The following is a 13,251-nucleotide window of genomic DNA, read 5'->3' as shown; positions in this document are numbered from 1 at the left end:
GGCTTCCCCTGTGTTGGACGAGCCACGGAGTGAGTGATCTGACCTTTCTCTCTGGCCATCCAGGACACTAACGGCGTTTCCTCGTCCACTTTCTTACTGGATCTGACTCCTGCCCCAGCCAGCGTCTCTGCGGAGGCTCCGTGTGCCAGCGGCTTCCCCTCCTCGCTGGCTTTCTTCCCCACCCCAGACCCCAACCCTTTCGGCCACGATCCCTTCACTGTGTTCAGCCCTCAGCCCCCCAACCCCAGCGAAGGCTCTCTCCCTGGGGGTCCCAACATCAACGTCAACGGACTGAGCAGGGAGCTTACTGGCTGTGACTCTGAGCTGGTGAACGGGAGAGCGGGGGGCTTGGAGGGGCTCTGGAGACTTGACCAGTTGGAATCCTCCGCATCAGCCCTGAATGGATCCCTCAACCAAGGCTCCGGAAGTGACCGAGCGAGCAGCCATGCGGGCAGCACCTACACCAACCCCTTTGCCAAGCGCCAGGCTGTGCCGTCACCACCGGTAAGGAACCTGGAGCCAGGCCAACGCCAATCGGACCTCGTCCACAAGCCCCCCCGAGACTCTGTCGTGCTCTCCCCACCGCCCCAGACGGCACGAGGCAGAAGGAACGTCAAGGTGACTCTAACAGACGAAGCTCGTCACTAACCACAGACTTGCTACAGCTCTACGCTCTGCACTAAACCCGGATCCTTGTCCCACCAGCGACACTGCGTTGAATGTTCCTAACCCTGCTCAGCTACTAACCAGCTCTGACATTGTGATGAGATCCAACACTCGGGCTCCAGATGTGACTAACCGTTAACTGGAGCATGGAGTCCTGTAGCTCAGTGGTTAGAGGCCTCGCCTCGCAAGCGAGAGACCTGGGTTTGATTCCCGGGAATGGCGAAATGTTGGGCAAGTTTCCTTACTCCACACACCTCTGTTTACCAGCAGTAAGTAGGAACACGTTAGTTTTTAGTTGTTAGTGGATTGGTCACTCAGTCCACGACTTGTTTGTGGGACGCTGCTGAACCCAATGGGCTGCCGAGTTTCGCCCCACAGTCACCACACCTTTACAGTATATTCTGTGAAGCGCTTTGAGACGTCTCGAAGATGTGATGAGGCGCTGTATCAAATGCAAGGCTTACCATTCTATCATCTAATCCCCGGAATTTGCTTTTAACCTATTGCTTGTGAAGGATGCAAATTCAAGGTTGTTGCAGCGAGTGGTGTGGCTTTAACGCAGGTCTAACAGCATCTCCTCACTGCACAGACACCAGGAACCAACTTTATATAATGTTACTAATTGTGTGAATCTCTCAATTGCTTTTTTTTCCCCCAGCCGGGTGTCTGACACACGTGGAAACCCATCACCGTTGCTTAAGAGTCTCCAAACCCAACTGAGAATTCCATGTCTCCCACCTACATATGAGAATCCCAGAGATAGATGGTTGGAATGGAATGCGCTCTCTCTCTCTCTCTCCTCTCTCTCTGGAGGGACACATCCTGTTTATCTAATTCCAGAGAGTATTAGGCGCAGGTTGGTGAGAGCCAAGGCCTGGGGGGAGCCCAGAGTGTGTGTTGGGGTAACTGCTGGAGTCTAACCAGTTAAACCCACACAGCTCGGCCATTGAGATCACTGTCTGACCAGCTTTCCCGCTGCTTGTCCAGCGAGGACCACCCTCCCCATTAGTTAGGGCTTTGGATGCGGGGTAACAGGAGCTGAGTGGGAGGTTTCCCTGCCCCAAGTGACTGGTGTGTCCTACCGGGTCCTGCCGATGGGCTGGGCTGTCATCAGCAGTGTCTCCAACTGCTCTTCTCTCCCCATCCAATGCCACTCGCCTCTGAGTCAGGAGGTTGTGAGTTTGAGCCAACTCCCTGTCGGACTGTAAGCTCAGTCCAAGCTGACCCTCCAGCACAGTGCTGGTGGAGTGCTGTGTTTTCAGCTGCCGTTCTTCGGAGGAGACATTTTACTGAGGTCCCATCTGTACCTGCTCAGGTGGACGTAAACGTTCCTCTGTGTTAACCGGTCATCACCCCAGTCTTCGCCAGGCTCCACTGGCTCCCAATCACCGAATGGATCGATTTCAAGCTCCTCTCACTCGTTTTCAAATCCCTTCATGGCCTCGCCCCTCCCTACCTCCCCGACCTGCTCACCCGCCCACTCCCCCATCCGCTGCCTCTGCTCGGCTGGCTCCGGCCTCCTGTTTGTCCCTCGCCCCCTCCGCTTCACCATCGGTGGCCGTGCCTTCAGCCCCTACACCCCGAAACTCTGGAACTCTCTCCCTCAATTCCTCCGCCTCGCCCCCTCCCTCCCCACCTTCAGATCCCGGGGTGGGAGTCCGGTTGGAGTCTAAACGCCTTCACGCTCTATAGTTGTGTGGTTTCTGTGCTATGTTTGATAGGAATTGCCTGACCTCTGCCCTCTCTCTCTCAGTCTCCTGGTGACCTGCCCTCTGGTGACCCCTTTGGCTCTGGCATGTTTGAGGCTGGCGCTCCAGCTAGTCAACCATCTCCCAGCTACCCCCTCGGCCTCCTCACCGTGCCCACCACAGCACCAACACTGGCCAGTCCAGGTAGGACCGTAACAACACATGACATTTACACAGCGCTCTTCACGTCAGGAGAACGTCCCAAAGCATTGGACAGTCAGTGATTTGGGGCCCGAAGTGGGGGTTGGGATCGGGAGCGGTGGAGGCCAGGGAGGGTGGGGGATTAGAGGGTGATCGAAGGCGCAGTCAAAGAAGAGGGTCTTGAGACGGATCTTGAAGGAGGCAAGAGAGGGGCTGAGGCGAAGGCACTGTGGGATGGAGTTCCAGAGGGTGGGGGCAGAGAGGCTGAAGGCCCGACCGCTGATGGTGGGATGGGCCGGGCGGGGGCCGTGGAGCTGGCCAGAGCCCACTGAGCGGAAGGAGCGGACAGGTTGATATGGGGATATAGTATATAGTTGGGACACGACATATCAAGTGACTGGTGGGATGGTGGAAGGCGAACAGGATGGACCTTGGTGTTAAGACAGACACTCACTCAGTTCTTCTCCCTGTAGGTCTGGTCGGACCCTCTCCCCCCGGACCGTGGGGCCCACCCGCTCCGACTGCCGTGGCTCCCAGACCAGCAGGGTTCATACACCCCAACGTCTTCAGCCAAGCTCCCGTGGGCTGGGGGCAGCCCGGCACCTTTATGTCCTCCGCCTGGGGGCAGGTTCCCCTCTCCCAGCCCGGGGTCTGGGGTCATCCAGCCGCCCCCCAGGCTGCCCCATTAACCCCCAACCCCTTCAGCCCACCAGTCGCCGTGCCCCTGGTGGGCCTGACCTCCTCCCAAAGCGCGGGACCCCCACAGCCTCCACCAAGACCCTCCGTGCTGGAGCCCCCCAAGCCCAGTGCCTTCAGTGGCCTGGACCCCCTGGGCGAACGAGACTCCAAGAGCGTCAAGGACCTGTTTAAAGATTTCCAGATTGCCAAGCCGCCCGCAGTGCCAGCCCGGCGATCCGAGCCGGCCAGCGTTCCCGGGACCTCAGCCGCCTTCTCCCAGTATTTCAGCAAAGTAGGTCTGGCCCAGGACACAGCCGACAACGATGACTTTGAGATCGCTCAGGTCTCCTCCGTCACCAACGGTAACTCTCTCACCTTTCAATACCTCATGCTCGTCCCCCCATCTCTCACTTACCTCGAGACAGAGACAAGTGAGAGATGGGAGAACCATCTTGTGGACCCCTGTAGCTCAGGGGTTAGAGCCCTCGCCTCGCAAGTGAGAGGACCTGGGTTCGATTCCCGGGCAGGGGGTGAAACGTTGGCCAAGTTTCCTCACTCCCACAACTGTTTACCAGCAGTGAGTAGGAACCCGGTTGTTGGTCGATTGGCGGATCACTTTTCCGGGGGTAATAATCCCTTCAAAAAAAATGCGGTCACTCAATCCACGGCTGTTTGTGGGACGCTGCTGTGCGGAACTGTCAGGCCAGTTTTCCGCCATCTGCGCTCGAGCAGCCGGGTTTGGGTTTTTGGCGGCGGAGATTGTTGTTGTACCGGGGGATCGGGTGGTTTGGAGAGATTTCTCCGCAAACCGTGGTCACTGGGTATCGAGGACAAGGACATAGCTGTGGATTCAGGGGCTCAGGGGTTTGCACTGGGACCTCATGCTCCGTGTATATATTAACGCCTTGTCCTCCTGTGCCTTCCATATAGCATCTGATTTTGGGAGGCCGGCGAGGAGGGCGTTAGAGTAGTCCAGCCGAGAGGTGACAAAGGCATGGACCAGGGGTTTCAGCGGCTTTTGGAGTGAGGTATTGGCCGAGAGGGGTGATGCGTCGGAGGTGGTAGAAGATGGTGTGGGGGAGGAAGGATAATTGGGGGGCGAACCTGACAACACAACAACAACAACAAGATTCCATTTATAGAGTGCCTTTCACGTTGGGAGGACGTCCCAAGGCGCTGGAGAGTTGGGTCAGGACTCGAGCATTGGGGGGAAATGGTCAGGGGGAGGGGAGGGAGCGAGGAGAAGGAAATGGTCAGGGTGAGGGGAGGGAGGGAGGGGCGAGGAGGGGGAAATGGTCAGGGTGAGGGAGGGAAGGCAGGAGGAGGGGGGGGAAAATGGTCAGTGAGGGGAGGGAAGGGAGGGGGCGAGGAAGGGGGTAGAGAGAGTCGAGAGCGGAGCTGAAGGCACGGTCAAAGAGAAAGGTCTTGAGACCGGCCTTGAAGGAGGAAAGGGAGGAAGCGGCGAAGGCACTGGGGGATGGAGTTCCAGAGCCTCGGGACTGAGAGGCTGAAGGCCCGGCCACCTATAGTAGGGCGGTTGGGGCGGGGGACGTGGAGAAGACCGGAGCCAGAGGAACGGAGGGTACGGGCAGGTAAGTAGGGGGATAGTAGGTCAGAGAGGTAGGAGGGAGCGAGGCCATGAATGGCCTTGTAGGTGAGGATGAGGATCTTGAATTCGATCCTCTGGGGGATGGGGAGCCAGTGGAGGCGAGTGAGGGTGAGAGTGAGGGCGAGGGTGTGGGTGGGAGTGATGTGGTCACTGATGCGGGACAGTACACGAGCTGCAGAGTTCTGAATGACCTGCAGTGTGGAGGGAGGGCCGGGAAGGCCGCGAGGAGAGAGTTCCCATAGTCCAGCCTTGAGGTGATAAAGGTGTGGACCAGAGTTTCAGCCGCGTGAGGGGTGAGGTAGTGCCGTAGTCTGGCGATGTTCCGGAGGTGATGGAAGGTGGTGCCGGTTGTGGTGCGGATATGAGGGAGAAAGGACGGCTCAGGGTCTGACAGAACCCCGAGGTTCCTGATGGCTTTGAGAGGTGGAGAGTGCGGCCTTGGATGCTGATGCTGTCAGCGCCTGAGGTGCGGAGGCGCTGACGTGAGCCAATCAGGAGGGCCTCAGTTTTGCGCACGTTGAGCTGAAGAAAGTTGTCTCTCGTCCAGGATCGATGTCAGACAGACAGCTGTCAGGACATCGGGGGTCGTGGAGTTGACGCCATGGTTGTGTACGGGTTCGGAGAGTTTTAGGGGGAGGTCGGGTCGGTGGAGGAGGTGAGAACCCTGAGACTTTAGATGTTGACGAGAGCCAAAGAGTATGGCTTCCATCTTGTCAACGTTCAGCTGAAGGAAGTTTGCGCTCATCCAACCCCTGAGATCTGACAGGAGAACATCAGGGGACTGGGGGGCGCAAAGAGAGGTGGACAAATAGAGTTGGGTGTCATCCGCGTACATGTGGAAGTGTACCCCATGTCTGCGGATGACATCCCCAAGAGGGAGTTTGTAGATCAGAAAGAGGAGGGGGCCAAGGATGGATCCTTGGGGTACCCCAACAGGTATCCGGGTGAGAGCGGGAGAGGAGAAGCCGTTGGTGCAGATGTACTGCTGGTGGTTTGTGAGGTAGGACTCGAACCAGGCGAGTGCGGTCCCACTGAGGTGGATGACGGAGGAAAGGCGGGGGAGGAGGATGGGTTGATCGACTGTGTCGAATGCCGCGGAGAGGTCCAGGAGGACAAGGAGGCAGAGGGAGCCCTGGTCACAGATAGAGAGGATGTCGTTTGTGACTTTCACAAGCGCAGTCTCTGTACTGTGGGCGGAAACCGGACTGGAGGGGTTCGAAGAGGGAGTGGGAGGAGAGGTGTGCGCGGAGTTGATTGGCAACAACGCGTTCTAGGACTTTGGTGAGGAAGGGCAGGTTAGAAATGGGGCAGTAATGGCTGGGGTTTGAGGGATCGAGGGAGGGTTTTTTGAGGAGGGGGGTGATGACAGCAATTTTGAGGAGGGGCAGGGACTGATCCGGAGGAGAGGGACTGGTTGATGACGTCAGCCAGTAGTGGGCAGAGGAGGGGGAGCTGTGTGACCAGCAAGTTGGTGGGGAGGGGGTCGAGGCAGCAGGTGGTGGGTTTCATGGAGGTGATGGTGGGTGAGAGGGAGGAGGGAGAGATGGGGAGGAAAGAATGTAGAATGGGGGTGTTGGTATGAGCAGATGATGGGGAGGGTGAGGCGGTCGGAGAGGGGGTGGTGGTGTGTGACAAGAGGCAGGAGGATGAGGCTGTCTGGTAGATGTGTATTTTGGATGAAAAGAAGTCCATGACCTCCTCGCACTTGGCATTGGATGTGAAGATTGAGGGGCCTGAGGGGGGGCACGGATGAGGTAGTGGGTGGTGGAAAAAAGGACGTTGGGGTTGTGTTTAGCCTCCGCGATGATGTTGGAGTAGAAGCCGTTTTTGCGCGTGTCAAAGAACGGCGGTCGCTGTGGAGATGCTCGAGCCTCAGTTGGTGAACCGTCAGGACAGTTTTCCGCCATCTGCGCTCGAGCAGCCGGGTTTGGGTTTTTGGCGGCGGAGATTGTTGTTGTACCGGGGGATCGGGTGGGTTTGGAGAGATTTCTCCGCAAACCGTGGTCACTGGGTATCGAGGACAAGGACATAGCTGTGGATTCAGGGGCTCAGGGGTTTGCACTGGGACCTCATGCTCCGTGTATATATTAACGCCTTGTCCTCCTGTGCCTTCCATATAGCATCTGATTTTAAAAAATTGTCACTCAATCCACGGCCGTTTGTGGGGACGCTGCTGTGCGCAATTGGCTGCCACATGTCGCCCACAAAACATACAGTCACTACACTTTACAGTATATTCCGTGAAGCGCTTTGAGACGTCTCGAAGACGCGATAAGTTGCTGTATCAACTGCAAGGGTTATTATATATTATATATTATTGGTCAGCCAACAATATAGTACATGGTGATGCGAGCTGATACTCCGATTGCCTCCTTAAAGGTTCTGAAGTTGATTAAGTGGATATTTTTAGTCTCCTATTAACGGTGGCAGCGCATGAGAACTTTCTGTTCCATTTTCCAAGTTAAAAGTTAATTTCTCAACAACTAAAATGAAACCGTTCTGCGCTGGTATTTCACAATACTTAAGGAGATCGTTTAAACACAAATACAATTAGATACTTATTATGGGTGTAATGATTTAACATTAGTGCTCAGGTAAAGTGGAGTCCTGTGGCTCAGGGGTTAGAGCACTCGCCTCGCAAGCGAGAGGACCCGGGTTTGATTCCCGGGCGGGGGGCGAAACCTTAGGCAAGATTGTTCTCCTTAGAGCAGAGAAGGTTAAGGAGAGATTCAATACAGGTGTTCAAAATTATGAAGGGTTTTGATAAATAGAATAAATAGGGAGAAATTGTTTCACTGGCGGTGACCAGAGGACACAGATTTAAGATAATCGGCAAAAGAACCAGAGGGGAGGGGAGGAGACTTTGTTTTACAGAGAGTTGTTACGGTCTGGAGTTCACTGCCCGAGAGGCGGGTGAAAGCAGATTCAATAACAGCTTTCAAAGGGGAATTGGATAGGGACTTAAAAAGAAAAATGTGCAGGGCTATGGGGTAAGAGCGGGGGGAGTAGTTGGGGTAAGAGCGGGGGAGTGGGACTAATTGGGGTAAGAGCGGGGGAGTGGGAGTAGTTGGGGTAAAAGTGGGGGAGTGGGAGTAGTTGGGGTAAAAGTGGGGGACTGGGAGTAGTTGGGGTAAGAGTGAGGGAGTGGGACTAGTTGGGGTAAGAGCGGGGGAGTGGGACTAGTTGGGGTAAGAGCGGGGGAGTGGGGACTAGTTGGGGTAAGAGTGAGGGAGTGGGACTAGTTGGGGTAAGAGCGGGGGAGTGGGGACTAGTTGGGGTAAGAGTGAGGGAGTGGGACTAGTTGGGGTAAGAGCGGGGGAGTGGGACTACTTGGCAGCTCTTCCAAAGAGCCGGCAAAGACACGATGGGCCGAACGACGTCCTTCTGTGCTGTAAAATTCTATGATTCAAAATGTTTCTTCAGGGCAGACACCAGGAAGTGTTTATTTGCCCAGAGGGTAATTAACCCGTGGAACAGGATTAGCAGGAAGTGGGGAGGTGGGGGGGTGGGGGGGTTGAGGCCAGGTCTCCGGGACTGGTTTATAAAGCAGCTCAATGCTGTGATGGGGGGACGGTCGGGCGGGGGTTCTGGGGGGAGGAGATCAGACGGCCTGAAAGGTTTTCTTTATGTGAACCCATCTTGTGACTGCGTTTGCATCTCTCACTTCCCTCTGTCGCTCCCCCACACCCCAGGCACCCTCCCCCACCCCCCCCCCCCCCACCCCACCCTCTCTCTCTCCTTCCTCTCTCCCCCTCCCTGTCACTCTCTCCCTCTTTCCCTGTCTCTCCCTCCCCCCCCCCCACCCGCCCATCACAGTGATGAGTGTGAGTGATAAGAAGCTGACACAGGGCTGTGGGTACAGCTGTCACAGTGATGACGGCTGAGGGTGGGAAGCGTGTGGTTAGGTGGCCAGCGGAGGGGAAGTTTGAGCAGCCAGTGCCGTGGAAGACAGACGAGTGAGCGAGGGAGGGAGGGAGGGAGGGAGAGTGCGGGCGGGCAGACCGACGGAGGGAGTGTGGGTTTGTCCTGCCTCAGGGAGAGATGGTGAGTCAGTCTCCAGTGAATTGTCTTTTAATCTCTGTTAATCTCCAGCGACCGACAATAGCAATAATAATAATAATAATAATGATCGTAGTAATTGGTGTATTTGTTGCAGCGCCTTATCACGTCTTCGAGACGTCTCAAAGAGCTTCGTAGGATACACTGAAAAGTGAAAGAGGGAGAGCGAGGGGAAGAGAAGGAGAGGGGGAAAGAGAGAAAGATAGAAAGGGAAAGAGATAGCAGGCCAAGCCCGACATTTGCATTTAGTTTTTATTCAAATTAATCCTCGTGTGGGTCAGTAACTCAACACTGAGAGGCCTGTTCCTCGCTCCTCTAACTCGCTCTGTCTCTTGGTCTCCCTCTATATCTTTCTTTCCCTCCTTATTTCTGTCTCCTTCCCTCCATCCTTCCTTCCCTCTTTCGCTTTCTATCCCTCTCTCTCTCTCTCTCTCTCTCGGGGTCATTGACGGGGAGGAACGGTGGAACAGGCTTGAGGGGCTGAATGGCCTCCTATGTTTCTCAATTTCCTGTCATTTCTGTCTCAGCAGTTATTTAAAGTACTCTGTAAAGTGTAGTGACCGCATATTCTGTGGGCGAAACGCGGCAGCCAATTGCGCACAGCAGCGTCCTACAAACAGCCGTAGATTGAGCGAACAGATTATTTGCAGTATTCATTTCTTGAAGGGATTATTACCCCCGGAAAAGTGATCCGCCAATCAACTAACAATCGGGTTCCTACTGACTGCTGGTAAACAGAGGCGTGTGGGGTAAGGAAACTTGCCCTAAGGTTGTGTCCTGCCCAGGAATTGAACCCGGGTCCTCTCGCTTGTGAAGCGAGGGCTCTAACCACTGAGCTACAGGACTCTGCAATGCCCTCCAGGCGAATGTAGCAGCCAGTTTGCACACAGCAAAGTCCCCCGCAAACGGCACAGAGGAAGACAGTTTATTTTTACTCACTGTCCATGTGACACATGCCATAAAGAGAGCTGAGATGCTGCAAAGAGGATGAGTTGGTGTTTGTGCAGTTACTGACCTGTCTTTGGGGAAGTTATTGAAGCCACGAGTGTGATTTCGGACGGAGTTTTTGGAAGCCATTTGATCAGATTACTCTGGTTGAGGCTTTGGTGTCGGGTTTAAAGTCACGGGTTGCTTGTGTGGTAAGATAATAAGGTGAACTCAGAACCGGGGAGCCTGGCTGAGGGGTAGTCGGGCTGGGACATGAAAATATAGGAATAGGCGGCCATTCAGCCCTTCAAGCCTGTTCCGGCATTCTGTAAGATTATGGCTGATCTGTAGCTCAACTCCAATTAATAATAATAATCCTCGCATTTGATATAGCGCTTTTCACGTCGGGAGGACGTCCCAAAGCGCTTCACAGAACACACTGTAAAGTGAATTGACTGTATATTTGTGGGCGAACGCGGCAGCCAATTGCGCACAGCAATGTCCCACAAACAGTCGTAGATTGAAAATGACCAATTTATTATTGTTTTTGGTTTTGGAGGGATTATTATTAGGCTCTGTGTGGAGTAAGGAAACTTGCCCAAGGTTTCGCCCTCTGCCTGGAATTGAACTCAGGTCTCTCACTTGCAAAGCGAGTGCTCTAACCACTGAGCTACAGGACCCCTTATCACGTCTTCGAGACGTCTCAAAAAAGCACTTCACAGGATACACTGTAAAGTGAATTGACTGGGTATTTTGTGGACGAAACGTGGCAGCCAATTGCACACAGCAGCGTCCCACAAACAGCCCTGAATTGAGTGACCAAATTATTATTTTTGAAGGGATTATTACCCCAGAAAAGTGATCCATCAATCGACTAACAACCAGGTCCCTACTTACTGCTGATAACAGAGGCGTCTGGAGTAAGGAAACTTGCCTAAGGTTTCTCCCTGCCCAGGAGTGAACCCTGGTCCTCTCACTTGGGAGGTGAGCGCTCTAACCACTGAACTACAGGGCTCCTGTTGAGTGAGAGAAAAAACAGCTTGCATTAATATAGCGCCCGCCACGCACAGTAGCGTCTCAGAGCACTTAAATGCTGGTGTCTCAGCCCCAGGATCTTTAAGGTCCACCTGCCCAACGTTTCTCTTGGCTGGGAATCAACCCAAGTCTCTCGCTTGTGAGGCAAGTGCTCTAACCACTGTGGTACGGGTTGAGAGGCAATTTCAGACCAGACACCAGGAAGTATTTCTGTAGCCGGAGGGAGAATTCCCCCCTGGAGTGAGGTCAGGATGTTGGGAGCCATTTGGGTTGGCTAGGGTTGGGGTTAGGATGCTGGGGGGGAGGGTTGTGGGCAGGGACGCTGGATGGATGAGATCAAATGGACCGAATGGGCTTCACCAACGACAACAAATGACATTTACACAGTGCCTTCCGTGTTAGGAGGACACCCCAAAGTGCTGGACATTCAGGGATTTGGACCCTGAGACTGGGGATTATAATATAATAACAATAATCCTTACATTTGATGTAGAGCCTTATCACATCTTCGTGACGTCTCAAAGTCCTTCACAGGATACACTGTAAAATTAATTGATTGCCCTGATCCACCGATCGACTAACAACCGGGTTCCTACTGACTGCTGGTAAACAGAGGCGTGGGGGGGGGTAAGGAAACTTGCCCAAATCTTCGCCCCCTGCCCGGGAATCAAACCCAGGTCCTCTCGCTTGCGAGGCGAGAGCTCTAACCACTGAGCTACAAGGCTGGGATCAGGAGGGAGAGAGAGAGGGGCGCGGGGAGGGTAGGGGTGGGCGGGTGACTGAAGGCACGGTCGATGAGGAGGTTTCGAGACGGGCCTTGAAGGAGGCAAGAGAGGGAGCGAGGCCAAGGGAATGTGAGATGGAGTTCCAGAGGGTGAGGGGCAGAGAGGCTGAAGGCCTGACCACCAATGGTGTGAGGTGGGGTGGGGTGGGGGGGGAATGTGGAGCCAACATCTTGAGGTTAGAGTCGATGTAAAACTAATAATAGTACCCAAAGTGATTCCTTAAGTGCTAAATACAGAGGAGAGGCCAGGAAATGTCAGCCGTTGAGGCCGGGCTTTGAGGAGGTGTGATATTGGGATCATTCCAGGTCTAAAAATGAACACAAACTCAGCCCGAAAGAGGAAATTTTTATTTTACAGGACTTTTATTTTAGTTTAAACGAGCAGCGGGATGAGGTGAGGTGAGGCGAGGCGATGGAAAGTACAGGCAGGAAGTGCAGCGAGCAGGGGGTGAGATTGCGATGTGGGATGTGTTAGTTAACATATGGCTATCTCACACTCTCTCCCCCCCGCTCTCCGAGAGAGAGAGAGGGGTTTCCAGGCAATAAACTGGTAATAATAATAATCATCATCCTTGCATTTGATATGGCGCCTTATCACGTCTTCGAAACATCTCCAAGCGCTTCACAGAATGTACTGCAAAGTGTAGTGACTGTGCGTTTTGTGGGCGAAACGTGGCGGCCAATTGCGCCTGGACTGTGAGCTCGGCGAGCGTGTGTTAGAGGGAGGGCAAAACCCCCAGGAAAGTGGGAAAGCCGCGGCTTCCGTGTTTCTTCCCTCGATTTGCATCGGTTGTCATTGGGAGAGATGTCGGGTGAGCTTGAACTTGGGCTCTTCGCGTGAGGCGAGGAGCTGCACGAGGGGGGAGCGGGGGATTTATTGTGTGACACTGCAGTGAGTGGGGGAGGGTGGGGTTGTCCAACCAGTCATCCCCGTCTCCCCAGCCCCCCAAGGCCCTTGCATTTGATACGGTGCCTTATCAGGTAGTGGAGGCTGAGCCGGGCTCGGGCCGGGGATGGGTTTGGTTGGTGTGAAGCAGTGAGTCTGACATTGTTACATACAACGTACCACAACTCCTCATCATCCTCACATCGGTTTCACTTCAGGAGGAACGTCTCAAAGTGCTTCACGGGGGATTTACTGTGAGGTGTAGTGACTGTGTGCTTTGTTATTATAATAATACTCCTCCTCTCAAAACACTTCACAGAATCCACTGTAAACTGTAGTGACTGTATATTTTGTGGGCCAACTCCCTCGCCCTTACCCCAACTCCCTCGCCCTTTTACCCCAACTCCTCCGCCCTTACCCCAACTCCCTCACCCTTACCCCAACTCCCTTACCCCATCTCCCCCGCCCTTACCCTACAGCCCTGCAATTTTTGTTCCTTTTCAAGCACCGTCACCTGTTGCTGGTGTTCACCTGAACGAGGTTGCCTCTCATCCAGAGAAGGAGGAGATGTTTAATGAAACCGGCTTGGCAGGTAGTTGTGTTTGGAAAAGTCCCTCTGTGTGACAAGCCAGCCGGCTGACGGTGTTTTACTCCGCACCTCGCTGGCTTTCGGTAGCTTTAGTAAAGGCTTTGTTTGTGTTTATATTTATCTAATGTG

General features: G+C 54.3%; 1 protein-coding gene across 1 annotated transcript in view; it reads left to right on the top strand.

Annotated features, from left to right (window-relative positions):
• The window catches only part of LOC103172029 (DAB adaptor protein 2), a 34,536-nt gene that overhangs the window by 21,093 nt on the left and 192 nt on the right, over nucleotides 1-13,251 (top strand). The window contains exons 10-13 of the mRNA XM_042332075.1: nucleotides 64-618; nucleotides 2,420-2,558; nucleotides 3,029-3,595; nucleotides 13,039-13,125. Of these exons, the coding sequence (XP_042188009.1) occupies nucleotides 64-618; nucleotides 2,420-2,558; nucleotides 3,029-3,595; nucleotides 13,039-13,125 (1,348 nt within the window). The remainder of the gene's footprint in view (nucleotides 1-63; nucleotides 619-2,419; nucleotides 2,559-3,028; nucleotides 3,596-13,038; nucleotides 13,126-13,251) is intronic.

This window comes from Callorhinchus milii, unplaced genomic scaffold (genome assembly GCF_018977255.1).
Source record: "Callorhinchus milii isolate IMCB2004 unplaced genomic scaffold, IMCB_Cmil_1.0 Scaffold1, whole genome shotgun sequence".
Lineage (NCBI taxonomy): Eukaryota > Metazoa > Chordata > Chondrichthyes > Chimaeriformes > Callorhinchidae > Callorhinchus > Callorhinchus milii.
The sequence above is the reverse complement of the archived record's forward strand: the minus strand, read 5'-3'. Positions and strand labels throughout refer to the sequence as shown.